Source organism: Dasypus novemcinctus, chromosome 15 (genome assembly GCF_030445035.2).
Source record: "Dasypus novemcinctus isolate mDasNov1 chromosome 15, mDasNov1.1.hap2, whole genome shotgun sequence".
In the NCBI taxonomy this organism is placed as follows: Eukaryota; Metazoa; Chordata; class Mammalia; order Cingulata; family Dasypodidae; genus Dasypus; species Dasypus novemcinctus.
In genome coordinates, this window is record NC_080687.1 from 100,892,998 (window position 1) to 100,920,765 (window position 27,768).

Sequence of the window (27,768 nt, forward strand, 5' to 3'; positions counted from 1 at the left end):
TAGTGCTCTGAGTGACAGATCAAGGGCTGGAAACTATGGCCAGGGCTGCTGCGTATCTGCAAGTTAAGAATGACTATTAGAAACGAATAGTATTCTGTTCGTTCTAAACGATACTATTCGTTTCTAATAGTCATTCTTATGGCAGGGAATGACAAAGTTTGAACCCCAATTAAATGAAATGCCTCTCAAAAATGAATTCCATTCTTCTCATTTCATAAACATATGCAGAAATGTGTTTTCTCTCTTGCTATATACATTTCTTATATCATATCCTTAATTTTGCCTGTTGGTCCACAGAGTCCAAATATTTACTATCTGGCCCTTTACAGAAAATTTGCTGACCCTTGCTTGGTACAGATAAACTGTAATTTAACCATTCCTTTATTTAAGGACACTAACATGTCTCCAACATTTTGCGATTACAAAATTCCACAACAGCTAACATCTCAGAACATATGCCCTTGTACTTTGAAAAAGAATTTTATTTCTGGAGGATAGATTACCTGGAGGGAACTGCCAGATTAACAGAATACATGTTTAATCCATCTTGAATTTATTTTTGGTTATCATGTTAAGTAGGGACCTAATTTGAACATTTTCCCCAAATGGATAGCCAATTATCCTATAACCACGTTTTGAGTAATTCATCCTTATCCAGTACTCTAAAATGGCATATTTTCAAATAGTAAATACTATTTACTGGCTGTATTTCTGGATTCTCTAATTTACCTTATATTCTATTCTTCTACAACTACCATAATGTCTGAATTACTGTAGCTTTATGGCATATTTAGACACTTAACAGGCAATTATATATTCACTTATATTTCTTTTTCAAAAATTTCTTTGTAATTCTAGGGCATTTACTTTTCAACACCACAGAGACAAACACTTTCAAGTTTTTAAACTTTTTCTTCTGATATTTAAATAAACTTTGACCTGCTATACATTGACTTTTGCATTTCATACATTATCTATTGACCTCTTCTAATGGAAGAGGAGGATTTAGCTCTCCTCCACACCTGCCACCATTAGCCCTCTCTCAATCTTCCCAATAAAATTATATAAATTCTCAATAATTTATTACTAGGACTATATAAATATTGTTCACAGTTGAGGCATGTAGTATAGGCAAACAGCAGAGAGACTGCAGGCTTGGTTCCAGGCCACACAACAAAGTGAACATCACAATAAAGTGAGTCACACAAAATTTTGGCTCCCCAACGCACATAAAGGTTATGTTTACACTATACTATAGTCTATTAGGTGTGCAATAGCATTGGTTTTTTAAAAACTTTAATTAAATGTGACACAGAGATTCAAAGTAAGCACATGCTATTAGAAAAATGGCTCAGGAGTTTGGTGCCTTGCCAGTGGGCCCTACCTTGGAATTTATGCTCCCCACTGTGACAGAGTTGGACTCAGTTGTGGTTTCCCTACACATGACTCTTCTGTCCTTCTATTTAAACCTATAGTTAGTACTAGAGTTGGTAGGTATACCTCCAAGAGACTTAAATCTTTGCACTGTCCATGTGCCCTGAATCTCAACCGAGTTACAACACCTACTCTCCAGTTCATTGGTCTCACCCAGGACAACTAACAAGGAGGTGGGGATGGACAACCACCACACCAAGGAACAGAGAGAGCCTACAACTGCAAGCAGGAGAGTCCCATCCAACGGCCCTATGGAATTAAGCCCCTTCTCAATTAGAAGTGGAGTAGCCATCACTGTCCCAGAATCCTCAGGATTGGGAAATGAACTATGGACTAAAGTAGACTTACTGGTGTTCTACTATAGAATCATTGTGATTCTAGCAATGGAAAAACTGTATCATTGTGGAGGCAGTGGCCACAGGAAGTTCTGAGGGCAGTGAGAGGGAAAAACAGGTGTAATACGGGGGCATTTTTGGGACTTGGGAATTGTCCTAAAGACACTGCAATGACAGATGCAGGTCATTATACATCTTGTCATAACTTACAAAATTGTGCAGGAGAGAATGTAAACTACAATGTAAACTGTAATCCATGCTTAGTGGCAATGCTCCAAAATGAATGTACCACACTAATAAGGGATGTTGTTAATGTGGGAAAGTGTGGGAGATGCGGGGAGAGGGGCAGGCATGTGGGAATCCCATATATTTTTTTATGTAACATTTATGTAATCTAAGTATCTTTAAAAAAATAAAAATTTTTTAAAAATCATGTAAAAAGTTAAAAAATCATATCTATCTTAATTAAAATGTGACACAGAGATTCAAAGTGAGCACATGATACTGGAAAGGTGGCACCAACAGACTTGAAGCAGGGTTGCCACAAACCTTCAACTTGTAAAAAAACGCAATATCCACAAAGTGCAATTAAGTGAAGTGCAATAAAATGCGGTATGCCTGTATATCTAAATTACATTTTCTTCCCTGTATAAGCTTTTCCTCCCTGAAGTTAATAACCTTACTTTTGTTTCATTGGCTTAGTATTCTACGTACCAAAACAGTCTCAAATTTGCTAACAGTTTTGAAACTCCTCCCCAAATGGTCAAAAATATTAAGGCAATTATCTTATTTTTCTCCTATCACTATCCTCGACCTATCTGTTCTGCTCCCACCTACAATAGCTGTTTCCTAGGCCTACTGCACAGCTGCCATCCTGGAAATTACTTTGCCTCCCTTGTACATTAAATCCATTTCTGGGATTTTATGTTTTCCTCTTTTTAAGATTATTTTCTCATTTTAGGAGGAGTGCTAAGAAGAAGTAAAATTTTTGAGAACTTAGCATGTCTGAAATATCTATATCAATTTTTCCCCTCACACTTGATATCCTGACTATACATGGGATTCAGAATAGAAATTTATATTTTCCATAGAAAATCTGATACCAGTGTTCCACTGTCATCTGGCTTCCTGTGAGGAAGTCCCATGGTTCCCCATTTCATCCCCTCTGGAAACTTTTAGAATCTTCTCTTTGCACCTAGTGCACTGGAATTTCACAATATGTCTTTGATTCATTATGCTGGGTGTTCAGGAGGCACTTGCAATCTAGAAACTCATATCCTTTATCCCTAGGAAACCTGGCTGGAACTCCCAGTTCTGATGTTGAAGAGAAGTGGTGAGAGGGGCATCCTTCCCTTATTCCTCATCTTAGGGAAAAATGATTCTATTTTTAATCATTAAATCTGGTGTTAGCTGTAGGGTTTTTGTAGATTCCCTTTATCAGGCTGAGAAAGTTTCCTTCTATTCCTAGTACTCAGAGTTCTAAAAATCAGGAATGGGTAGGATTGCCAAATGCTTTTTCTGTGCCTTTTAAGATGATCATGTTGTTTTTCTTTTTTTAACTTTTTAATATGGAAAATTACACTGATTGGTTTTTGAATGTTAATCCAACCTTGCATTCCTGGGATAAATTCTACTTGGTCGTGATGTATTCTCCTTTTTATATATTACTAGATTTAATCTGCTGAAATTTTATGTAGTTTTACATCTATGTTAATGAGGGATAATGGCCTGTAGTTTTCTCTTCTTGTCTAGTTTTAGTTTCACAGTAATGCTGGCTTAATAGAATGAGTTGGAAAGTATTATACTTCTTTAATTTTTGTATAGAGTTGTATTGTTTGTATTGTTTCTTCCTTGAATGTTCAGTAAAACTATTAGTAAATGTTAGTAAATAGTAAAGCTATTTGGGCCTGGAGTTTCTTTGTGGAAAGGCTTTGACTATAATAAATACAGTGCTACTGGGCTTATCTGCTTCTTCTTGAGTGAGCTTTCAAGAATTTGTTCATTTCATCTTAATTGTCAAAGTTTTTCCTAATATTCCTTGTGACTTTTCAATAACCCTAGCATCTGTAATGATGTCACTTCTCTTACTCCTGATCTTGGTAATCTGTATCTTCTCTTTCTCTCTTTTTTTTTTTAACTAGCTAGAGGTTTATCACTTTTTTTGATCTTCTCAAAAAAAAAAACAACAGCTTTTTTTTTTTTAAAGATTTATTTATTTATTTCTCTCCCCTTCTCCCCCCCACCCCAGTTGTCTGTTCTCTGTGTCTATTTGCTGCGTCTTTGTCCACTTCTGTTGTTGTCAGCAGCACAGGAATCTGTGTTTCTTTTTGTTGCGTCATCTTGTTGTGTCAGCTCTCCGTGTGGGCGGCGCCATTCCTGGGCAGGCTGCACTTTCCTTCGTGCTGGGCGGCTCTCCTTACGGGTGCACTCCTTGCATGTGGGGCTCCCCTGAGCGGGGGCACCCCTGTGTGGCACGGCACTCCTTGCGCACATCAGCACTGCACGTGGGTCAGCTCCACATGGGTCAAGGAGGCCCGGGGTTTGAACCGTGGACCTCCCATGTGGTAGATGGACACCCTAACCACCGGGCCAAGTCCACTTCCCAACAGCTTTTGATTTCATTGATTTTCTCTATGGTTTTCTGTTTTCTATTTCATGAATTTCTATGATCTTTCCTTTCTTCTGCTTAGTATGGGTTTTGTTTGTTCTTTTTCTGGTTTCTTAGGGTAAAAGCTGAGTTGTTCATTTTCTTCTCTACTATTACTTATGTTTAGTGTTATAAATTTTCCCTAAGGACTGCTGCAGCAGCATCCCACAAATTCTGATATGCTATGCTTTCATTTTCATTCAGTTCAAATACTTTCTAATTTCTCTTTTGAGTTCTTCTATGACCCATTTATTATACAGAAGAGTGTTATTTAGGTTCCAAACACTTGGGGGGCTTGGCAGAGATCTGTCACTGATGTCTGCATTAATACCATTTTAGTCAAGGTACATACTTTATGTATGGCTTGAATCCTTTCAAATATACTGAGATTTAAGGCCCAGAATATGGTCTATCTTGTTAAATATTCTGTGTGCACTTGAGATGAATGTGTATTCTGATTTGGTTGGGTGGCGTATTCCACTGATGTCAATTAGGGTGAATTGGTTGTGCTGCTCATGTCTTCTCTAACTTTACTGATTTTCTCCCTACCTGTTCTACCAGTTACTGGTGAGCTCAACTAATTATTGAGAAAGGTCTTACAGTCTTGTGGGGTGTGTCTTTTCCCTGAAGTTTCATCATGTTTTGCTTCACGTATGGCCTCCTTCAGATTGCTGACTATTCCACAAATCCTTGGCATTCTAACTCTCTTGTTTTTGGTATCTGCTGATATTCACTCATGTTTGATTAATTCCTTTTTAATTCCGTAATTTAAAAAAATACATAAATTCATCTTAAGCAGGGCTTGTTTTTGCTATGGGACTTTTGGGTGATTTGTCTTGTTGAAGAGAGCTTTTGCATTTATTTCTAACAGGTACCTGAGAGTTATCACTAGCCCAGGACCAATTTTTGATAATTTCTTAACCTGGAAGTCCCAGTACTATATGATTGTTTTAAATTTGGATTCCAAGCCCAAAAAGTTTGAGTAGGGGTTTTGATTTATCTTAAGAGACTTTTCCCCTTCATCCAGAGTTGAGGCTGGGAATACATTTTCCTGCAGTCTTCTGGGCCAATGGGTGGAAGGTTTTAGTTCTCTCTTTCTCATGGGGTTATAACTAGTTATGGGTTTTACCTTTATATGGGTATTTCAGTCCCATTTTCCACCTCAATTAGGCCCAGGACCTCATCTCCTGTCCCCAAGTGTAAGCTTGTACAAACTGGCTCTGTTCATCTCCCCAGGACTGCCACAGGGTCAGGTCTATGTATCTCACTCTGCCTGTTAGGTCTTTCTTTGCTTCTGGCATATGGGTATCTTCCTCTTGAGCCCCTCATGAGTTTAGTCTTGTATTAAAAAGAACAGCAGGAAGCGGACTTGGCCCAATGGATAGGGCGTCTGCCTACCACGTGGGAGGTCTGCGGTTCAAACCCCGGGCCTCCTTGACCCGTGTGGAGCTGGCCCATGCAAAGTGCTGATGTGTGCAAGGAGTACCGTGCCATGCAGAAGTGTCCCCTGCATAGGGGAGCCCCATACGCAAGGAGTGCACCCCATAAGGAGAGCCGCCCAATGCAAAAGCAAGTGCAGCCTGCCTAAGAATGGTGCCGCACACATGGAGAGCTGACACAGCAAGATGACACAAAAAAAAGAAACACAGATTCCCGGTGCTGCTGATAAGGATAGAAGCGGTCACAGAAGAACACACAGCGAATGGACACAGAGAGCAGACAACTGGGGGGAAGGGGAATGGGAGAGAAATAAATAAATAAATCTTAAAACAACAACAACAACAAAAAGTGTTATTTTATCATCACCCCTAAAAAGTGTTATTTTATCATCACCCCTAGGTGTTTATGGTGAAAGGGTTCTTACAGTGGTCTAGTTGTAATTTTTTATAATTCCCTTCTAGACAAAATGGAAATATATGAGCTACATTTTATTAATGTTAGATGTGTAAAAAACTGGTTGTATATGAGCGAGCCAAGAACTAACATGAACTGAAGAGTGGCTACAAGGAGTGCCCACCACCTGTGCATCTGCAAGGCTAACCGTTATCTTTAATAAAGGCTTGGGGGGTGTGGGAGACAGATTTCATGCTTATTCATTTAGAGGAAATAAAAGTAAGTGGGTGTTAATGTAGCTAATACAAATGGGGTTTCAAAATGTCTTGATAAGCCGAAATGATGGGCTAAATGAAATGAGATGATGAATAACAGAACATCAAGTCCAGCATTTAGACTAAAGTAAAAAAAAAAAAAAAAAAGTCCCACAGGAAACAGCTTCAGAAGAATGGGAGAAAGCCTAATAACATCTCAAGTGAAAACTGTTGAGGAGTTTGATAGACTGCCCTATATAAGCCAGCAGTATGAAGCGGCTGCCAGAAAGTTGAATCTTGATATTATAAAAAAGGTACCCAGGAGAGGAAGGAAATATTATTTTGTACTTATCAGATTGCATGTGTGCATCCATTACCTATCACTGTATAATATATTACCCTAAAACTCAGCAGCTTAAAACAGCAAACTGATTATCTCACAGCTTCTGCAGGCCAGAAATCTTGGTGCAGCTTAGCTGGGTGCCTCTGTCTCAAGGTCTCTCCCAGGCTGAAATCAAGGTGCTGTGGTCTCATCTGAAGCTCAAGCTTACCCAGGCCGTTGGCTAGATTTCTCTACATGTAGGCTGTTGAACTGAGGGAGTAAGGTCCTTGCTAGGTTCTTTGCCATGTGGACCTCTCCACAAGGCAGGACACAACATGGCAGCTGGCTTCAACCAGAGAGCGCGAGCAAGGGTCAAGAGCGGGTGAGCATGGCAGAAGCCCCAGTCTCTTGGTAAGCTCACCTCAGAAGCAAGAGCCATCACTTGCCATGTTTTAAGCCCTGTCCACACTCAAGGGGAGGCAGACATCACTGGAAGCCATCTTACAGACTGCCACGCACATTGTTACATGGCCCTAAAGGAACAACAGGACACCCAGGATCTGTGACCAAGACAATTAAAAACGTATTTTTAAAGAGATGAAACCCACGTCTTGTGAATAAAGAACTGGAGATACAAAATGTTTAAGCTGGAAAAGAGAAGGTGAATGGAAGGAAGAAGGGACGGGAACATGGCTGGACTTTTCACGGCTGTTTCAACATAATTAAAAAGCTTGTTCTGCATAAAAGAGATTGTATTTAAGTCTTTGTAGCTCCAATGGGCTGAGCATTTTAGCACCTATCAAAAAACATTTTAACGGCCATTTACCTGTCAGTACCCTCCACATGTTTATAAATAGCTTATAAGCAGACACACTACAGGATTTTTTTTTTAACCATTATAATCCTTAGCTACTAGAACACAGTAGATAATAAATAGCCGAGGAGTGATATGAGAGAAAAACTGGGGGGAGGAAAAAAAATTCTAGAAAAACAAATTTTGGCTCAAAATCCAAAAGTAAAGAACTTTGTAAAGCTTAGAATTTTCCAGAACCAGAATGGGTTGCTTTGTCTCTGGAGATAGTCAAAGAGAGGTTTGATGACCACTCAAGAGATGAAAGAGCTCAAGAGATGGGCTGGCATGACCTCCCACATGCCGAGTCCCTGGTACTGTTGGTCTGGGTAAAGACACCCCTTGCAGATATTGCTCCAGGTCTACACTACGAAAATGGCCTGTGGGACACTGCCGTTGTTGTCGAAGACACACTGAAACGTGCATTCTTTCCCTCAGGCAATACGAATATTCGAAACAATTACCGGAACCTGAAATGAGCCCGTGTGAAGCAGCTGACTCGGGACGCTGGCCCTGACCCCTTCCTACCGGCACCCTGCCTGCAGGCACAGGCTGAGGGCTGGGAGTCACCTCGCCTGCTTCCAGTTCTGGTTCTGCTCTTCACCACTTCAGGACCAAAGAGAGGTCACCCAGCCTCTTTGGGCCGCGGGGAACGATACTTACACCTCAAAGGGTTGCTCTGTTTTCCCTTCTGAACTACTTTAAAGTAAGTACTCTCTTACCGCAGTGGGGGCCAGCAAGATATATTTTAAATCTAGGTAAATGAAATCATGGCTTTCATTTCCTACCTTGATAGTTTTTCACAGGAGTCATCTTGTTGTAATCTTCTGACAAGAGAAACTCCTACAAATGAAAATAAAATTATTAAGCAAAAAAAAAAATTATTTTAAGTGAATAATGATGTTCAGTAAAACCAGATTGTATAAAACAAACATCATCACGAATTACATCTAACATTAGTACTTTGCCAATCAAGTCAGCATTTCTGCACCTCTTTAAAAGTAGCAATCATAATTATGATCAAATGCAATCATCGTTAAGTTTTACCTTATAACATTTTGTTTGGCTCTTTCGCGTGTGTAAGCATGGGAAGAGACCTGGATCAAGTTCAGAAGTCTGATATTAATTTTGAAAATAAATCTAACTCACACTATTTTTTTCTCAATGGTGTCACAGCTGAAAATTTGCAAGATTCTGGCTGGTGAGCAAATGGATGGCAATTCTCTGCTAGAGAAATAAATTAGGTCCTTTAAATTCCAGCATCAGTCATTTATTCCACCTTTCTTAATACCACCTTCTCATGGCTGCATCTCACTGACCCCTGTCTTCCTAGGGCGCCTGGCACAGACCTGGCCTAGGAGGCCACCAGCAACAGTCATCAGGTGGGTGTGTGACAGGCACATCCCAACCTAATGACATGAGTCAGGACGTCAAAGGTGCCCCCCATATCAGTTTTGAAACAGCCCGTTTTAATGGATTCTTGGAGGGGACCATGACATTTGAGAGAGAATGTGTGCATGTGTTCTACCTGTGCATCTATGTACATAGTGACCCGGACGTAGAAGCCAATCAGTCTTTACAAGCCCTGGTCAGGTTTTGAGTCATTTAGCATGAAATGCAAAATATCATATATTCTTAAGAGAAAGTTGTCTAAACATAAAGAACACTGTGCAAAGTATAATAAATTGATGCCTTTAGCTGAGATGAAGAACAGTAGACCCTTTCAAAATGTTTGGAGACATCCAGAATTTTTCTTTGATAACTAAAGAAAGGAAGGTGGGGGTAGAGACAGACAGGAACACTCCTTACTCGTTACCTGGGTGCTTTCTAAGTTAATACAGTTCATACGATTTTTAAGAAGAAAATAATTATCGTACCATTTTTTTTTTTTGACAGATACCATAAAGGTACAGTACAAGGTGATGAGATAACAGACAAGGCAGCTAAATTCCTCTGGCTTCTTGCCTTTTCTACTGTGTCCCCTCTTAAGAAGCTTATCAGAATGAATTTCCTATAGCCTGATTTTCTCAGTAATAACATTATTCAACCTGTCACTTTAAAAAATTCCTATCATTATTTCTTCAAGAGGTGGCATTATATTCACTCCTTATTTCTGAAGAGTTAGACTCACATTTGAACAGAGAAGACTATTTTTTTACAGAAGTGAAGTGGTTTTCACGTAAGGAGCTTATCGTGTGGGTGGGAAACCATGCGTACATCTAGGCAGTGACGCACTGCCGCCCTTAAGCCAGGCAAGCAGAACGGCCCTGAGCCCTGCACTTCAGAGGCCCCACAAAGCAGGATTATTAAAGACAGCTGTTACTTGACCAAGCATTCACTGAGTTCATACTTCATGCTCTTTTCAATATGCTGAAACAGTTCTCTGGCTCGAGCAAAGGTACCTCAATTCCTTTTGGAACAAGATAGGGTATGAAAAAAAACAAGTTGATGCTGGCTTGCAGTTAGGATTTAATAAACACTCTAAAAATAAAATGATCATGGCAAAAGACCTTGACCAAAAGGGGGAAACATTAGATACAAATGAGTTTTCATGGCTAAGAGATTTCCAAGTGAGCTGGGAGGTCATCTCAGAGGTTACGCTTGTGAACATCTCAGCAGGACCTCACTGCCTGCCACAGTGAACAGCGCCTCCAACAGCGAGGCTCCTGGGAGCTCTGGAGACATCTAGACACTACCATGGGCAGACAAGCTTAGGAATTCGGCACCCTGTCAGTTGGCCTTTGGAATACATGCTCCCCAGTGTAACAGAGTTAGACTCATTTATCATTTCCCCACACGTGACTCTTCTGCCCCTTTTATTTGAAACTATAACTAGCACTATACTCATTAAATATATGTCCCAGAGACTTCAATCTTCAGTAGGTTCATATGCCGGGTGAGCCCTGAATCTCAGCAGTTTCAAGACCTGCCTTCCAGTTCACGATACTTGACCAGGGCAACTAAAGGATAACACTGGTCAAAGGCCATCCCAGAAAACAAAGTATCTACAACTGCTAGCAAGATAGTTCCACCCATCTGCCCCATCGGATCTCAGCCACCTCTCAAACAAAAACAAAATGGGCATTACCATCTCTAAATCCTCAAGACTGAGGAATGAACAAACATAAGAGGGGAATGCAACTATGGACTAGAGTAGACTTATTATTCTAGCAATGAAAGAACTTGTATCACTGATATAAAGGCAGTGGCCACCAGAGGTTCCAAGGGGAGGGGGAGGAAGAATAGGTGGAACAGGGGGCATTTGGGGGACATTGGAATTGTCTTGCATGACACTGCAATGATGGATACAGGCCATTATACTTTTAAGGAAGTGCCAGGGATTGAATCCAGAACCCTGTACATGGGAAGCAGGCACTCAACCACTTAAGGTACATTCATTCCCCCATTTTACATTTTGAGAAACCTATAAAATTGTGCAGGGCAAAGTATAAATTATAATGTAAACTATAATCCTTGGTTAGTATCAATGCTTCCACATGTGTTCCTAAATTGTGACAAATGTTCTACACTAATGAAAAATGTTAAGTGGGGCAAGTTTGAAGAGGTTGGGGGTAGGGTATATGGCAATTCCCTATATTCTTTATGTAATCTAAAGCTTCTTTAAAATTTAAAAAATAAGAAAAAGGAAAATAAAATAAAATGACAAGTTCATCGTAAATCATCACATTTATAAACTTTTATTTTTGTTTGTTTGGTTTTCCTATGACAATATAAACATAAATTGTGGAGAAAATGTGGAAGATCTATGGATGATTTGGTTGGTATTTCTATTATTGTTATAGAAAAAATATGATATTCTAAGAAATGGAAGAATAATAAACATTTAAAGGTCCCTGTGGAGTATTTTGGAAAGTATTGATATAATAATGAATAATAAAGGAAATTTTAATGCTACTTGGCAATGCTTTTTTCTTTTAATAAATTATGCATATCATTCCATGTGAGTACATACTTATCAACTTCATTCCTTTTAGTGATTGCATAGTATTCCCACTTAAGGATGTATTAATGTTCTATTGCTGAATGCTTACAGTTTTTAATTTTCCTTATTATAAAAAATACGGCATTAAATGTACTGTACCTTTATACATCTCTGGCAATATTCCCCATAAAATAAAATTCTAGAAGTAGATTATTGGGTCAAAGGGTATGACTAATTAAATGTGATAGCAGGGAGGGGATGTGGCTCAAGCAATTGGGCTCCTGTCTACCATATAGGAGGTCCAGGGTTCGATACCCAGGGCCTCCTGGTGAAGGCAAGATGGCCCATGTGGCGAGCTGGCCCACGTGGAGTGCTGGCTTACACAGTGTGCTGCCCCACGCAGGAGTGCTGGCCCCCACAGGGAGCTGGCGCAGCAAGATGATGCAACAAAAAGAGACACAGAGGAGAGATAATAAGATGCATGAGATCAGGGAGCTGAGGTGGCGCAAGAGAATGATCCCCTCTCTCCACTCCAGAAGGCCCCAGGATCAGTTCCCAGAGCCACCTAACGAGAAGACAAGCAGCCAAAGAAGGACGCACAGCGGATGGACAGAGAGAGCAGCAATTGAGGGAGAGGGGAGAAATGAGTGAATAAATAAATTTTTTAAAGATGTGATAGCAACTGCCAAATTGACTTTTAAGAGATTTTTATCTGTTAACCCACACAAACAATATAATCCAAAAGTATGGCTGCAGCTTAGATTATTTCTTAAGGATTGACCAATCAAAGTTCAAAAGAAGGACACATATTTTTAATCATTTCATCCATTTTTTTATCTTTCTTTTCATTCAACTGTCCATTCATCTTTCATCTAATTGGTTTTTATTTTAATTGGTTATTATTTGTGGTAGGTTTACAGAATGACCATGCAGAAACTACAGAGTTCCCATATACTGCCCCCTCCACAGTTTTCCCTATTAACATTCTGCATTAGTGTGGCATCCTTGTTACAAATGATATTGTTATAATTATATTATTAACTACATTCCACAGTTTACATTAGGGTTTACTCTCTGTGTTGCACAGTTCTACCCTGGTTAATAATTTTAGCCACTTTCAAGTATACGATTCAGTGGAGTTCGATATATTCACAGCATCGTGCTGCGGTCACCTCCCATCCAGTATACCTGCCTATTTTTAATGCTCACTGTAATACAGCAAACAATACAAGATACAGAACGAGAAAGTTAATACTTATTTCCACCTTCACTCTCACCATTTGAGACAACCAGTGTTAATGGTCTGGTGTATTGTATTTTTTAATCCTGACACAAGCATATAAACACACACACACGTATATATAATATACAGGGGCTTTTGTTTTGTTTTACAAAAATAGGGATCAGACTAAATGAAATACTCTGCAACTTGATGTTTTCACTTATCACACATCTGGGCTATCTTTCCAGGACAAAGCCCATGGTTCTAATGTATTTTTTCTGATATCTGCATTATACTCCATAAAATGGATGCACAACACGGTTATTCAAATACTTCCCCTCTAAATGAACACACTGCTTGTCTCCTATTTTATACTATTATAGCAGTAAGCAAGAAATGTCTTTGCACATGTGTTCATATGAAAAAGACTTAGGAAAAGATTCCTAAAAACGACTGCTGGCTCAAAAATTACGTACATTTACTGTTTTAATAACCACTACCAGATCATTTCCACGAGGTAGCAGCAATTTTCTCCCCTACCTCCCAGCCCTCTGATGACAGCATATTTTCCCACATCACATCAGCACTAGATGTTATTCATCTTTTCAGTTTTGCCAAATACAAACAATGGTATTGTGCACTGGCAGAGCTCTTTTTATATGTTTATTTGCAATTTTCATTTCTTGGTCTAAAAATTTTCTGTTCAAGTCCTGCAGTACCCTGGTTCCCTAAAGAAATGGAGTCTGAGGCTAAGCTACAGTACTCATACTTTATTTGGAGGTGAAGCATCAGCAGTGGGAGCAAAGGAGGGAAGGCTGGGTGGTGCGTTACTAGCAGGCCCACTTAACCCAGCTGATGGCTCCTGTGTGGCGGGAGTCCCTGGACCGCGAGAACTGTGGCAGGGATGGAGGGAGCGTGGTGATGGAGAGTATCTGCCGGCTCTCTCCCACCTCCCTCTGCATTCTGGTCATAGGCACACAAGGATTTTGCTTCTCCCTCCTTCTGGGAGGTTGTGTAGTCACTGGGAGGTCTGCTCTTGGGCCACTGCATGAAAGTGGCAGAGGAACCAAAGAGTCTGGGCTGTGGCCTCTGGGTAGGAAGGAGCCCAGAAAATCCTGGAGAGGAGAAAACTCAAGGAGTCTGGGGCAGTGTTTTTGTGAGGTGTCCTATGAGCATCCTTGCCCCTTTTGTCAATTGTGCTTGTAACTTCCTAACTGAAGTGTAGGCATTCTTTGATTATCAGGGATAGTAATCCTTTGTCTAACATGTGACTTGCCACTATTTCCTCTCAGAATATTTCGGCTTTGGATTTTATCTATGGAATCTTCTGCAGTACTAAAAATTTTCGCATTTTAATAAAAAAAAAATACCATGGCTTTCTGAGTTAAAATTACATTTTTTTTTAAAAAATTGGGAAGGAGTGATGTTTTAATGATATGTCATCTTCTCTGAAGAGTATACTCAGGTCTTTAAATAAAATTTTTATCATTTTCTTTATAGAGATCTTATACCTGTCTAGCTAATTTAATTCCTAAGCATCTTACATATTGCCACTGGTTTGAATGGAATGTTTTTGCCCATTTCAATATCTGAGTTTCTGCACATACATCTAAAAATGGCTTTTGGTTTTGATATATACATATATTTAAGTTTCAGTATGCTATCTAGTATTTAACAGGATGTTTGCTGTGGCAAACAGCCTTGTTCAAGTTTAGGTAATTACTTCTATTTTAATTTTACTTGGAATTTTTACTAGGAGTAGCTGTTGAATTCAGTATGTTTTTGGTATCTATTATACACACAAAAAATTAATCCTCAATTTACAGAAGTAATGAATTATTCTGGTAAATTTCCTAATATTGACTCATTGAATTCCTGAAGGAATCCAATTGTCATAGTGTATTCTTTTAATATACTGCTGGACATGATATGCTAATATTTTATAAGAACTTTTACATCTGTATTTTTTAGGTGTTCTTGCTTTATAGTGTTCCATTTTGGTGCTACTTCACTGGGTTTTGGTTCAAAGATAGAAAAACATGGTTAAGAGCTAGCGCACTCTAGAGTGCCGACAACTGAAAGTGGGAGGATTGCATCCAGTATCCATGTGGAATCTGAGCCTCCTCTTGATATAGAGGTGCAATGGACACAACCAATACAATGTCCACAGAGAAAAGGTGGCATTGGAGTGGGAAAAGTGGACATGGTGGCTGATGGGTATGGGGAATGGCAGGAAGAGATGAGAGGTGGAGGCGCCTTTGGGGCTTGGAGTTGCCCTGGATGGTGCTTCAGGGGCAATCACCGGACATCGTAATCCTCACAGGGCCCACTGGATGGAATGGGGGAGAGTATGGGCCATGATGTGGACCATTGACATGAGGTGGAGAGGTGCCCAGAGATGTACTTACCAAATGCAATGGATGTGTCATGATGATGGGAACGAGTGTTGCTGGGGGTGGGGAGTGGTGGGGTGGGGGTGGTGGGGTTGAATGGGACCTCATATATTTTTTTTAATGTAATATTTTTACAAAATCAATTAAAAAAAAAAAAAAAAAAGAAAACTGTTCTAAAGCAAAAAAAGAGCTAGCGCACTGAAGCCAAACTGCCTGGTTTAAATCTTAGCTCAAACACATACTAGCTGTATGATCTTGGACTACTTGTTTAAGACCTCTATGCTCCAGTTTCCTCCTCTGAAATGGCCTCAGGAGACTGTTATGAGGAGAGTATCAATATTTTTAAAGTGTTTAGAACATAGTAAGTACTCTGTGAAAGTTAGTAAACTAAATAAATGCTACCTTTGTAAAACAATTTAAGGAGTTTTCCACTTTTTTTTAACCTTCTAGAATATACTGAACGACTCTAATTGAAGTTTAGAGAATATTGTTATGAAACCACATGTGCCAGGTCCTTTTCAAAATAGCAGCTCTCTAACAACTTATCTAATTTCTCCTATAGTTATTGGTCTATCTAAACTTTCCACCTCTTCTTAAGCCAAATTCACTTATATTTTGTTATAAAATCACCTATTTCCCTTAAATTTTCAAATACATTACCATCGAACTGATCCGATATTCTCCTATGATTCCTTACCTCTCTTTCAAATAAAGTCAATTTTGCTGTAATGCTTATTTTGAAAATGTGAATGTGAGGTTACAACATGATTGATATATTAGGGAACAGTTTGAGCACAGCAAATTTCGTGTTTGCTTTTGCATTTCATCCTCCAGAAACACTAGTTGAACAAAGAAAACTGAAGCCAGTTAACTAAGTCGAAACATGGACACACACACCTCAAACATCTACGAGCCACTGCAGTGTCCTGTGGTAGCGAGAGTCACACCTGCCTGCTCTGGGTGTCACAACTGCTTCCAGATAAACCCCTTCCACCGCTTCACAACCACTCACAAGCTGCAAGCCTTCTGATGCCTACTCCCACAAGCAAACTGCAGCTCTTCTCAAGGTAAAATGCCACGTTTGTTGCAACTCCTACGTATTTCCTAACCATTTAACTTATGTTAAACTGTACTACCATTTTTATGGTGACCTATTTTATTTTTGTTTTTTATTGTGCAATTTTACACAGTATTTTCTTAGGCCTGATATTATATGCTTTTAATTTTTACCTTTTTTCCTTAATGAGACTTGCCAGGAATTTATTTATTTTATCAGTACTTTCTAAAATTCAGCTTTTGGCTTATTTACTGTCCTTTTGGTTTCTTATTTCAATCTCTAATTTCAGGATTGATTTTTGTAATTCTCTTTTCCAAATTTCTTTGGGCCTATTGTCTTTCTTTTTTTTAGGTTAAATTGAATACTTAGGTTCACATATTTAAGCATTTATTTTAAAATAACATTTTAAAGTAAAATTTTCTAAGTAGAGTTTTGACTATATGTATCCCATAGATTTTGATATGAAGTGGTTCTCCTTTAAAAGTCTCAATAGTATTTTATGTATTATAAAAGTACATTACATTTATAATACATGAACTATGTATTGATTTTATCTTTAAATTAGAATTATTTGGAAAAATGCCTAAATTTATAAGCAATTATATATGGCTCTCTGTTATCTAGTTTTATTGGTTTATAGTCAGAAAAATATATAATGTGTACTTTCTAAAACCTAGATTTTCTTTATGGTCAAGATACTACTGATTTTGTAAATGTTCTGTAGCTATGAAAGAAAAAAAGGTATTTTAACAGAGTACAAAATTTTATACCTATTTGTGTATCTAGTTGATGAAATTTGATGGTAGTTTTTCAAATATTCTATAATCATATATATTTTTTGTCTCCTTGACTTTCAAATTCTGAAATGGGTGTACTAAAGACATACGTTTTATTTTCCATGTTTATTACCTTGATATTAAAATGAATATGCTTGTTGTAGTTAAATAAAACCTACAGAAAGGTATCAAGAAGGAAATTTTCACTGACTACAATTCTACCTACTAGTGATAAAAATTTTTAATATTTTGATTATCTTTTTCAGTATACAAACACAACACAACTAGAATAGTAGTACTATTTATGCTATTTTGTAGCTCTTAACATTAGCACATAAGAATTTCCTACCTATGTCATTAAATATTCTCTGATAACAGGATTTTTAATGGCTACACAGAATTTTATCTAATTAGTCCCTACCTATTACATTTTCAAGATACTGATTTTTTAAATCATAAAAAATGAGGCCATTCTTCTCTATTTTTACTTTCCTTGGCTGTTTTTCTGGAAATGGAATTACTGAAAGGTATAAATATTTTTAAAGCTCTGGCTATATATCAACATTTTTCCTAAATAGTTTGTATCGATTTATGTCCCCTCCATCAATGTACCACAGTGCCTGCTTCACTAAGGTGTATCTAGCCAACAATGTATATTTTTAAATTACTACTACTTAGATAAAAATAGAATTTTTAAAAATGTTAACACTTTAACATGTTTACTAGCCTTTAATATTTTACCTTATATGATTTGTCTGCTATCTATGGGCTTTTAGTATTTTTCTTATCTATTCACTTAATGCTTGTCACAGATTGAGGATATTATCCTTTTTCTGTCTTATTTCAAGCATATATTTTCCCTATTTGTTTTCTTTTAAATTATATTTTAGCTTTTACACATAGAGAAATTTCAAATTTTATGTAATCAAATATCTTCCTTTGTAACTTCCATTGTTTTAAGCTTACAAAGTTTCTCCCTGTAGAGACTGTTTACTTGTAAATTTGACTTGAATAACTTCTAATTTTTTGTTTCTCTTGTTAAAGGCTTTACTTTGTACATTTTAAGCTGTTGAAAGCTCCTGGAATTTATTTTGGTATAAGACATAATATGAGGACTGAAATTGTTTGTTTTTTCTTAAAAGCAAGCCAACCACTTTAGCACCACTTATTTAATAACTTTCCCATCCACAACTGATTTGTGATGTCTTCACACACTTCATGTTTTCACATATGAGTGAGGCCGTTTGGGTGTTATCTGACTCTGCTGTATTAACCGGCTTTTCTATTCTTGTGGCACAAGTAAAATTAATTACTGCAGATACAAAATACATGTTAACATAGAGACTGTCTTCTAATTTCTCTTCTTAAAAAACGTACTTAGATAAATATTGTAATGATCTTTTTAAATAACAAAAAAGAAAAGTCATGTAAAGAATTTTGATTGCATTGCATTAAACCCATAACTTCAGGAAGAATTGATACTTAAAAGTCTTCTTTTATGTCTATTAGTAAAGTTTTATAATTTTCTTCAGTAAGGTTCACACTTCTTTTTGAGATTATTTCTAGATTTTGCTGTCATTAACGCCTGTGAATCAGACCTTCCTTCATTAGTTAGTAAACCTTTAGCAAAACAAGACAGGTTTACAGGTGCTACTTTTGGGCTGAAGTTGAAGAACAGGGATATTCCAGCTCCTGGGAGACGCATGACTAGCCCACTTAAAACCCTGATTTGTGTCAGTGATAGTGAGGCGATCGACTTTGGGTTGGGGCATCAGTTACACAGCGCACACTTCTATTCCTAGGACTTCAGGAGCACGTTAGGATCAAACGAGAAAAAAAAAGCAAGATCATTTAAACTCCCATGTCAAGGGCTGTTATTATTAGCCAGTGCTCTGGGCTGAGGGTGGAGTAAAGAATAAAAATGAAGAATGTTCTTATGCTTCTTTGGACATTTGTCACTGCTTCTTCTCTTCCTCCTCGTCTCTTTCAATTCCGAAGAAAACCAGGCGCTGCAAATGAATCCATCAGATGGCTGTTACTCTACTGGGGAAGATAGGCCAACACTATATTAAAAAACAAAGATGCCAGCACGCCCTGTCATTAGAGAACGCACAAGGCCTGTGCTGTGGGCCCCACTGTACCAGGCTTACTCCTCTTGCTGCCTGTTTCACAATAATGAGAGTCATTTGCTCTTGGCTTAGACAAATACATCCCTCAAGGGGCGACAACGTTTCTCATTTCCACCTGGAAACGGAGTCAAGTTTTTGCTCATCTTTTTGCCAGTCTAAGGAAGAGGACAACAGCCACACTTCAAGTTTCTACGCAGATGAAAGCTATGGTTTCGTTTTCTGGCCATCCTCAGGCGCCGACAAAGCCAAGTCCTCCGTGATGCCGGGACTTTCGGTGCAGTGCAGGAGGCAATAGAACAGAAGTGTGTGGCCTGCAGCATGGTGCCGGGGACGCTGGTTCCAGCTCCCTGAGCACAGAGGGCTTCACTTCCGGCTGAGAACAGAGATGTTTTCTTTCTGCAACTGCGTCTATAAAAGAGAAGTTGGTCTGAAGCTGGTGTCTTGTTTGGACACCTGATATTGTTAAAACTTCTCATTTTACATTTCTGTAAAAATTCATTTATGCATCTGCTTTGGAAATGTTTAAGACATTGTTAAATCTATTATTTAGTGTCCCAAATATTAAGTTACAGGAGCATGATTAATTTTAAATTCAGTGTTAGGAAAGTATTACTACTTTAAAAATGTCCTCCTTTTTATTCTACAGTTTCAAGAATAATAGTGCCAGGTAGTGGGGTATATGGGAACTCCTTATATTTTTTAATGTAACATTTTGTGTGATCTATGCATCTTTTTGCTTTGGCCACCAGAAGTTCAGGTTCAAATTCTTCTTAATTATTGAAACTGTGCTGGTCCTTATCATCTGTGTACTTGCATTATTCTAGGTTTTATTTATTTATTTATCTCCCCTTCCCTGGCCCCGTCACCTCCTCCCCTGGCCAGTTGTCTGCTGCCTGTGTCCATTCGCTGTGTGTTCTTCGGTGTCCACTTATATTTCTGTCAGTGGCACGGAATCTGTGTTTCTTTTTGTTGCGTCATCTTGCTGCGTCAGCTCTCCGTGTGTGTGGTGCCATTCTTGGGCAGGCTGCACTTTTTTCGCACTGGGCAGCTCTCCTTATGGGGCGTACTCCTTGCACGTGGGGCTCCCCTACACGGGGACACCCCTGCATGGCACAGCACTCCTTGCATGCATCAGCACTGCGCGTGGGCCAGCTTATCCCATGGGTTAGGAGGCCCTGGGTTTGAACCCTGGACTTCCCATGTGGTAGGTGGATGCTCTATCTGTTGAGCCAAATCTGCTCCCCATTCTAGGTTTTACTTAGGCTCTATTAGTTGCAAGGAACTCAAACTACTCAGGAAAGAGAGGCTTTACTATGGAAAGCCAGGGGGGAAAGCTACAGCTAACTGAGCTGTGCTAGGAACCCTCTACCTCCTCTTTCTCTCTCAGACTCCAGGCTTCTCTTCTGATGTCTTTGCTTTTTCTACAAGTGCTGCCCACTACCCTTTCTCAACAAAACAGTCTCTTCTGACCACCCAGCTTCTGTTCCCACATAACTGGAGCTCCATGTGGTCAATCACACCCCCTTTGCCCCTGTCCACACGACCTTTCAGCTTCACTTTCCACCAAGTGGCTCACTCCCTTGGTACTTTCACATTCGTATTCAAGGCCAAAGTCTCACCAGTCCTATACATCTTTTCTCACAGGCCAGGGATCCACTCCTCACTCAAACAATTGAGACTAAAAGAAAATGGAGTTATGAAGTCCTGCACAAAACCCGACCAAGCTACCCTTTCACCAGGCCTTGATGGAGTACATTTCCATCACCACAGAAGGGCTACGGGCAGGCAGACACTGCACGTAAAGGGGACAAAGGGGACATCTTTTGCATGGCCATGATCTCACCCACGCATGCACACACTCTTTCACGCTTCCCTGGCCTCGATTCCCAATTTTTATTTTATTGTGTGTATTCTTTCTGAAGTCAGATAGGACATGAAAAACAGAACACCCATGACAACAAACAAAACAAAACTTAATTTTACAGATGTTGACCCCATTTTGAGGGTCATTTTTAAACTATAAAATTGCAATGTTTTAAAATTATTGAGAAATTTAGAATTGTGCAAAGAAACTCCAGGAAAGCAAAGGTGTCTGCTAAAATATTTAAATTAGGGGTAATGTCTTTATTTCCTAGTCCCTTTAAAGATGGGAAAAGATTTAATGGCCCACTCTTCCCCACACAACGATTTCTAGCGGCCCTTCCCTAGCTATAAGAAGACACTGGGTGAGTGCTGAAGGAGCCTCCATCTTATCCATCGGGCTATTATTTGGCCTCTTCCAACCAGCTATATTTTGCTTTCTCTCTCTGGACTCACTGTCAACATGTGCTACTTTTTCTTTCTACACAAGATCACAAAACCTAAATCCCGTAAGAATGGGGCTAGGAAAGACCCCCTGAGATTCTTATCCCTCTATCTTATGGCTGTCCACATTTTAGCAGCCAGACCTGGAACTTGTGCCTTTACTTTCTTGTGTGTAAGCACACCTATGCGTGCTTAAATCATCAGTTGTCACACTTTTAATCTCAGTTTCCCTTTATTCTTAAAGATTACTGAGGATCCCAAAGAGCTTTTGTTTATATCAGTTGCATCTACTGATATTCATCATATTAGAAATTAAACAGAGAAAGTTTAAAAAAAGGTATTAATTCATTAAAAGAATAATTACATGTTAATATAAAAATATTTTTGTGAAAATAACTATTTTATAAACACAAGAAATTTAGTGAAAAGGGTAGCATTGTTTTACTTTTTTGCACATCTCATCAAGGTCTGGCTTACTAGAAGATAGCTGGATGCTCATATCTGGTTTTTTTTTTTAAGATTTATTTATTTTCCCCCTTCCCCTCCTCCCACCCTGCTGTTTTTGCTGTCTGTGTTGTCTTCTCTTCTTATTTTCTCTCCTCTAGGATTCACTAGGAAAAGAGGTTCCCTGTCAATTGTGCCACCTCAGTTCCTGGTTTCTGCTGCGCTTCACCTTGACTCTCCCCTTGTCTCTCTTTTGATGCGTAATCATCTTGCTGCGTGACTCCCTTATGTGGGGCCCTGGTTCACCATGTGGGCACTTGTGAGGGCATTGGTTTGCCATGCTGGCACTCACGTGGGTACTGGACTTGCCACGAGGGCATGCTTTCTCTTCTTCCTTTTCACCAGGAGGCCCCAGGGATTGAACCCAGGTCCTCCCATATGGTAGGCAGAAGCTCTATCATTTGAGCCACATCCATGTCCCGCTCACATCTGCTTTTGCACTCTAAAATCTTTACACTTGTTTGAAAACAGAGTGAAAAAGTCAAATAACACATCAGTATTATGAGGAAGATAATTTGACCTCACAGACCACAGCTTGAGAACTACTGGTTTAAGTGATTCACCTGACTTTTGACTTTGATTATTCTTCATTTCAGATTCTGCAGTTTGCCTGTAGAGTTCAAAGAACGGTTCTTGTTTGATGATAGTTGTGAAAAGAGGCTTCACTCGCTACCAACAATGGAATATTCTCTGTACCAAAGAGCTAAGAGGGTAGGTAAATTGTCCCTTTTGTCAAAAAGCCTAATGATCCTAATCTTTTCTAAGCACATGTGTTTTAAGAAGTGGGAGGAGGAAATGCTTCAGCTGCAAATCCCCAGCCTCAGTTCCAAACTCCATGAGAAGTATATTTCTAAGAAGGCTGATAGCCACTACAATACACAGACCCATCTGATACGAGAAAATATAATTGGAGTTTTGCATAACAGCAGTAGACGTTAACCTCTCCAGATTCAAAATATCACTTACTAAGGAATACATTCTTGTTCAAATTCACTTTTACAAATTCTTTCTAAAAATTCTTGTTCATATTCAGGTTATAAAACACACAAAACAAAGCAATTTCAAGGTCTCTCCACATGCAAACTGCTTAATTGTCTGGTTGTTCCCCCTCTTCAGGTTTGCTTGGCTGCTTAATGGTTTACCTGCCATCATCTTTCTTTATTTCAACAGTATATTGTTTTTGTACTTTCCCATCCCCAGTCTCCTGGCATTGACTACAAGTAGCTGAATGCAGTTGGTTTTTCAATAATGTTTCTCCAAAGGTAGGGAGAGGGTAAAAAATTAAATTAAAAAATACACAGGTTTAGATGCAATGATTTCCAAGCCTGCCTCTGGCAAATTTCAAAATCTTAAGGACAAATGTTCTTGGAAGCTATTCAATGAATGGGACTACCGTGCTCAAGGCCAAAATCGATATATTATAAAGAAAGCCACTAGCATTTTCTGTACTCCCATCATCCTTCATAGATAAAGGGAATGTATATTTTAAATAACATTTATAAACAATAAAAATTCTGCTGAGATAGTAAATAGCAAATGCACATGAGATATCGGTTCACATGAAATCCACTAGCTGATACTTTTTAAACAGAAAAAAGATTGAAACTTTTAAGTAAATTGTTCTGAATAACAATAAGAACTGCCTGCTGAAATTAAAAACTGCTCCCAGTTGATGCCATGAACTTGAGCCTGATATTCAAGGCCAACTTCTGTTCCTACTTGAGAAAGCAGTGAGTGAGAGAAGTTTGGGTCTCTGGTTAGGCTTTGGATGTCAAGGGATCTTACAGTCCAGAAGGGGCGTTAGAGGTCACCCATTGCAATGACTCACTTAGGGAAGCTGAAGTCCAGAGAAACTGAGAGACTTGTTCAGGGTCATTGGGATACTTGGTTGCACAGTTCAGGCCTACAACTAGGGTTTGTCTCTTAATTTTTAATCTACTGAGGTTTCAACTCACATAAACCTCAAAGAGCCCTTCAAAAGGATGTTGAGACCCAGAAGCATGGCTCCCTGATGAGCAAAGGAAAATACTACACTCTTCAGAGGATACAGATGAAAATAAATTATAAGAAACATGAAAGGCAGATCATCACAAGCACCAGAAATGAGGCAGGTTAGGTTAGGGAGAGAGAAAACGAGTCACAACTGAGACCTGGCAGAAAACATGGCCAGGAGACAGTGGGCCATGAAACCCCACCTGGAAACCCCGAGGGAAAGACCACCACCAAGAAGGCTGCCAGAAGGACCTCGCGAGACCCCACCTACAAGAACCTCACTTGGAAGGAGATTGACAAGATCCCGTTTGGGGTCAAGGGAAAGCCCTGGATATCTCCACTGGCCCCCTGTGAACTGACAGGTGGGGCAACCAATCAGAAAAGGACTAAAGCTGGGGCCCTTCCCAACATTATGCAGGGGGAGGACTGAAAGTCGCAAAAGGCCTAGGACCACCACACACACACACATCTCACTCTGCAGCATGCCTCGGACTGTGCTTTTCTCATTTTCTTATTTCTTAATAAGCTCTTTACTCCCTTGCCTACCCTATGGTGTGTCCTTAAATTCTTTTATGTGGCATAAGCCAAGAACCCAGAGCCCTCTGCCAACAGAAACACCTGCATCATTATCCTTGTAACCCAATTCTGACACCTGAAGCAGGACCAACTGGAATGCCACGGCCACCAACAGTCAAGAGATGCGTGCGGGCTGAGCAAGAGCTTGGCCTGGGAGTTATCTTGGCCAACTACTCCTCCCCCCACTCAACTTCTACACGATTAGCCATCAGATTCTTACCAGCCTTTCTGAACCCATGCCCCTTTCCTACACATTTCCAGTCAGCCTACATTTGTTCTTAACTGTGGCAAATGGTCTGCTTTCATATGATCATCCCAGACAAAACAGATCTTTCCATCTCTAAACTTCAATAGACTGTGCTCTTTCATGCTATTGATCATAATCTGTATTAAATTAGAGCTATCTGTGATCAGACTATTCTATCTTTCCTTGATTAGAAGGGGATTTTAAGTTGAAAAGAATGGGAGTTTTGTTTTCTAAATATATGGGTCTCCCATATGCTGGGAAAATGTCCAGCACCTTTTCCCAATACATGATGAGAAACAAGAATGACTCCTTGTTTAAAAAAAATAAGAACAAAGTCAAGATTTTAATTGTACTACTATTCTAGTGTAGTCCTGCTTCAGAGCCTTTGCACTGACAGTGCCTCTGTCTTACACACTCTTTCCAAATATCATATCAGCATGACTCACCCCGACCTTCAAGTCCTCTACCTGAATGCCACCTTCTCACAACTTCCACGAACCATGCTCAGTGAAGTCCACCCTGCCCATCCTTTCTAAGTGTGCGACCTGATCCCTCAACCCCACCCCACATTCCAATACCTCTTACATTGCTGTCCCTCCCCGTAAAACCTATCACCTCTATTACCACCTAAAATATGTAATGTTTCTTCTTTACACAGAGTTTCTAAATGTAATATGTGCAAGGGAAAGGATTTTTGGGGTGGGAAAAATAGGCCAATTTTGTTCATTGATGCATCCCAAGCACCTAAAACACCACCTGGCACATAGTAGATTCTCAACATATATTTGTTAAAAGAACTGAATTTGAGTTATATATTTACATGTAGTAGCTCTCCAATAAAATACCTTTGAATTACATGAAAACAATAACATATATGTACACTACACAAACATATTATTAAGTATAATATTTTTTCAGCAACAGCTATAGTACATAAATGTGGTGTCAGTTTGTTTTCATTTGGAGAGACCATCAGAGATGATGTAACAATTTGCTCATCAATAGAAGGCTCGGAAATAGAAAAACTGAATTTCTCAGTTTGGAGTTCAATGCTATCCATACTAGGTTTGAATGAAAATTTGTGTGATTATCTAACATACAAACAACAAAAGAAAAAAGGAAGTGAGCATAATTACTGAGCTATTACTTTTCCTAATCATTGCCAACAAATAGAAGAGCATATTCTTTTGACTCAAATTTCAGGACTAACCACTGTTTGACTTTGAAGGTCAACAAGAAAACAAAATATGTTGCCTTTTTAAGTGAACTTTTTCTAACCATGGTCTTTGTGCTAAAATGTTATAATTATCTTTCTCTGGTTTTAAATTTATGTATTTTCAGTCTTGAACATTATTCAAACACATAAATACGAATACAGCAGCAATAAACAAAACAAGAAAGCAAACATTACAATGTTAAACCCAGTTTAACTAGCTAAAAATGGTGCACATGAACAATGTGTAATGTCTTTTATGCCCAATTTCTTTCACTCAACATCATGTCTGTCATTCCTATATACTGTTGTGCATATGAGTAGTATTTTCAGTACAGTGTAGTGTTCCATTGCTTGATACACCACAGTTCATCTGCCCACGGGGGGGTGGTAGTGTGAGGCTTTTATGGACCCCAGAAAAGCTCATGTCCTTAGTGCTAATCCATCTCTGCGGTGTGAACCACTGTAGGTGGTTCCCTTTGACTAGATTACTTCAGTAAGGCACAGTCCAGGGTGGGTCTTAATCTACTTACTGGAGTCCTGCACAAATGGAATAAATATGGAGAGAGAGAGACCCCTAGAAGCTAAGAGAGAAAGTCCCAGAAGCCAGAAGCTGAAATCGATGGAACACAGGATAAAGAAAGTCACAAGAGCAGAGAGGAAGCTGGAAGAAGCCAGGAGCTGAAAGCAACGAGACCAGGAGAAGAAGGAAGAGAGGGCAGACGCTGCTGTCATGCCCTGCCAATGTGACAGGAGTCCAGGATCACCAACAGCCACGTCTTCAGGGAGAGAGCTCCGCCTGGTACCTTGATCTGGATATTTTTCTCAGCCTCAGAACTGTAAACTTATAAATCAATAAACCCAATTGTAAAAGCCAAAAATAAATAATAATAAATGGTGCCTACGAAAAGCCAACTGGTTTAAAATTTGATTTTTTTAATCTTTAAAGATGACGTGACAAATAATTGCATAAAAATGTCAGATAAAATTACTACCTTTATCAAAAAGTAAATAAAAATTCCTTTATTCCTGAAATGAAGAGTCTCTGCTATGAAAATAATTACCTTAAAAAAATTTTATTTTTATTTATCTATCTCTCCCATCCCCCATTGTTTGCACTCCCTGTCTCTCTTTGTCCATTCTCTGTGTCTGCTTCTCTTTAGGAGACACCAGGAACCGAACCAGGGACCTCCCATGTGGAAGAGAGGCACTCAGTCACTTCAGCCACCTCTATTCCCTGCTTTGTTGTGTCTCTCATTGTATTTCCTCTTTGTGTCTCCTTGCTGCAACATCTTGTTGCATCAGCTCACTGTGCCAGCCCATTGTGCCAGCTTGTTGTCTTACTCATCTTCTCTAGGAGGCATGGAAACTGAACCCAGGACCTCCCATGTGGGAGGTGGGTACTGAACTGCTTGAGCCACATCCATTCCCTAGGGTAATTCTTCAAGGCAGGAGAGGAGTTCCTCATCAGGCAACAGGAGGTCAGGGAGGGGTGACACCTACTTTGGGCAGAGGAGACCCCACGGACATGGGTAGGAGAGTTGTGAGAGGTGAGGCTGGGCACATGAGAAGAAGTTAAGAGCTTTGAACTAACCCTTCTGGAAGTGGACAGTTTCAGAGGAGTAATTACAATAAAATTTTAGATACCCAATGGCAGAGCAGCTGAAGGAATCTAGAGACTACACAAAGTAGGTCCAGCCGGGGTTTTTTTTTGCTACCCTCCAAGCAAATGCTGCG

The 27,768-nt window shown here is 39.3% G+C and overlaps 1 protein-coding gene across 9 annotated transcripts in view; it reads right to left on the reverse strand.

The window, feature by feature from the left end:
• The window catches only part of WDFY2 (WD repeat and FYVE domain containing 2), a 188,247-nt gene that overhangs the window by 65,394 nt on the left and 95,085 nt on the right, over window positions 1-27,768 (reverse strand). For all 9 annotated transcript variants that reach the window (XR_188462.4, XR_011645870.1, XR_188461.5 and 6 more), the window contains exon 4: window positions 8,464-8,518. Coding sequence is in view for 3 of the 9 variants with exons in the window: in XM_004465298.4 (XP_004465355.1) it covers window positions 8,464-8,518 (55 nt within the window). In the remaining 6 variants the exon portion in view is untranslated. The remainder of the gene's footprint in view (window positions 1-8,463; window positions 8,519-27,768) is intronic.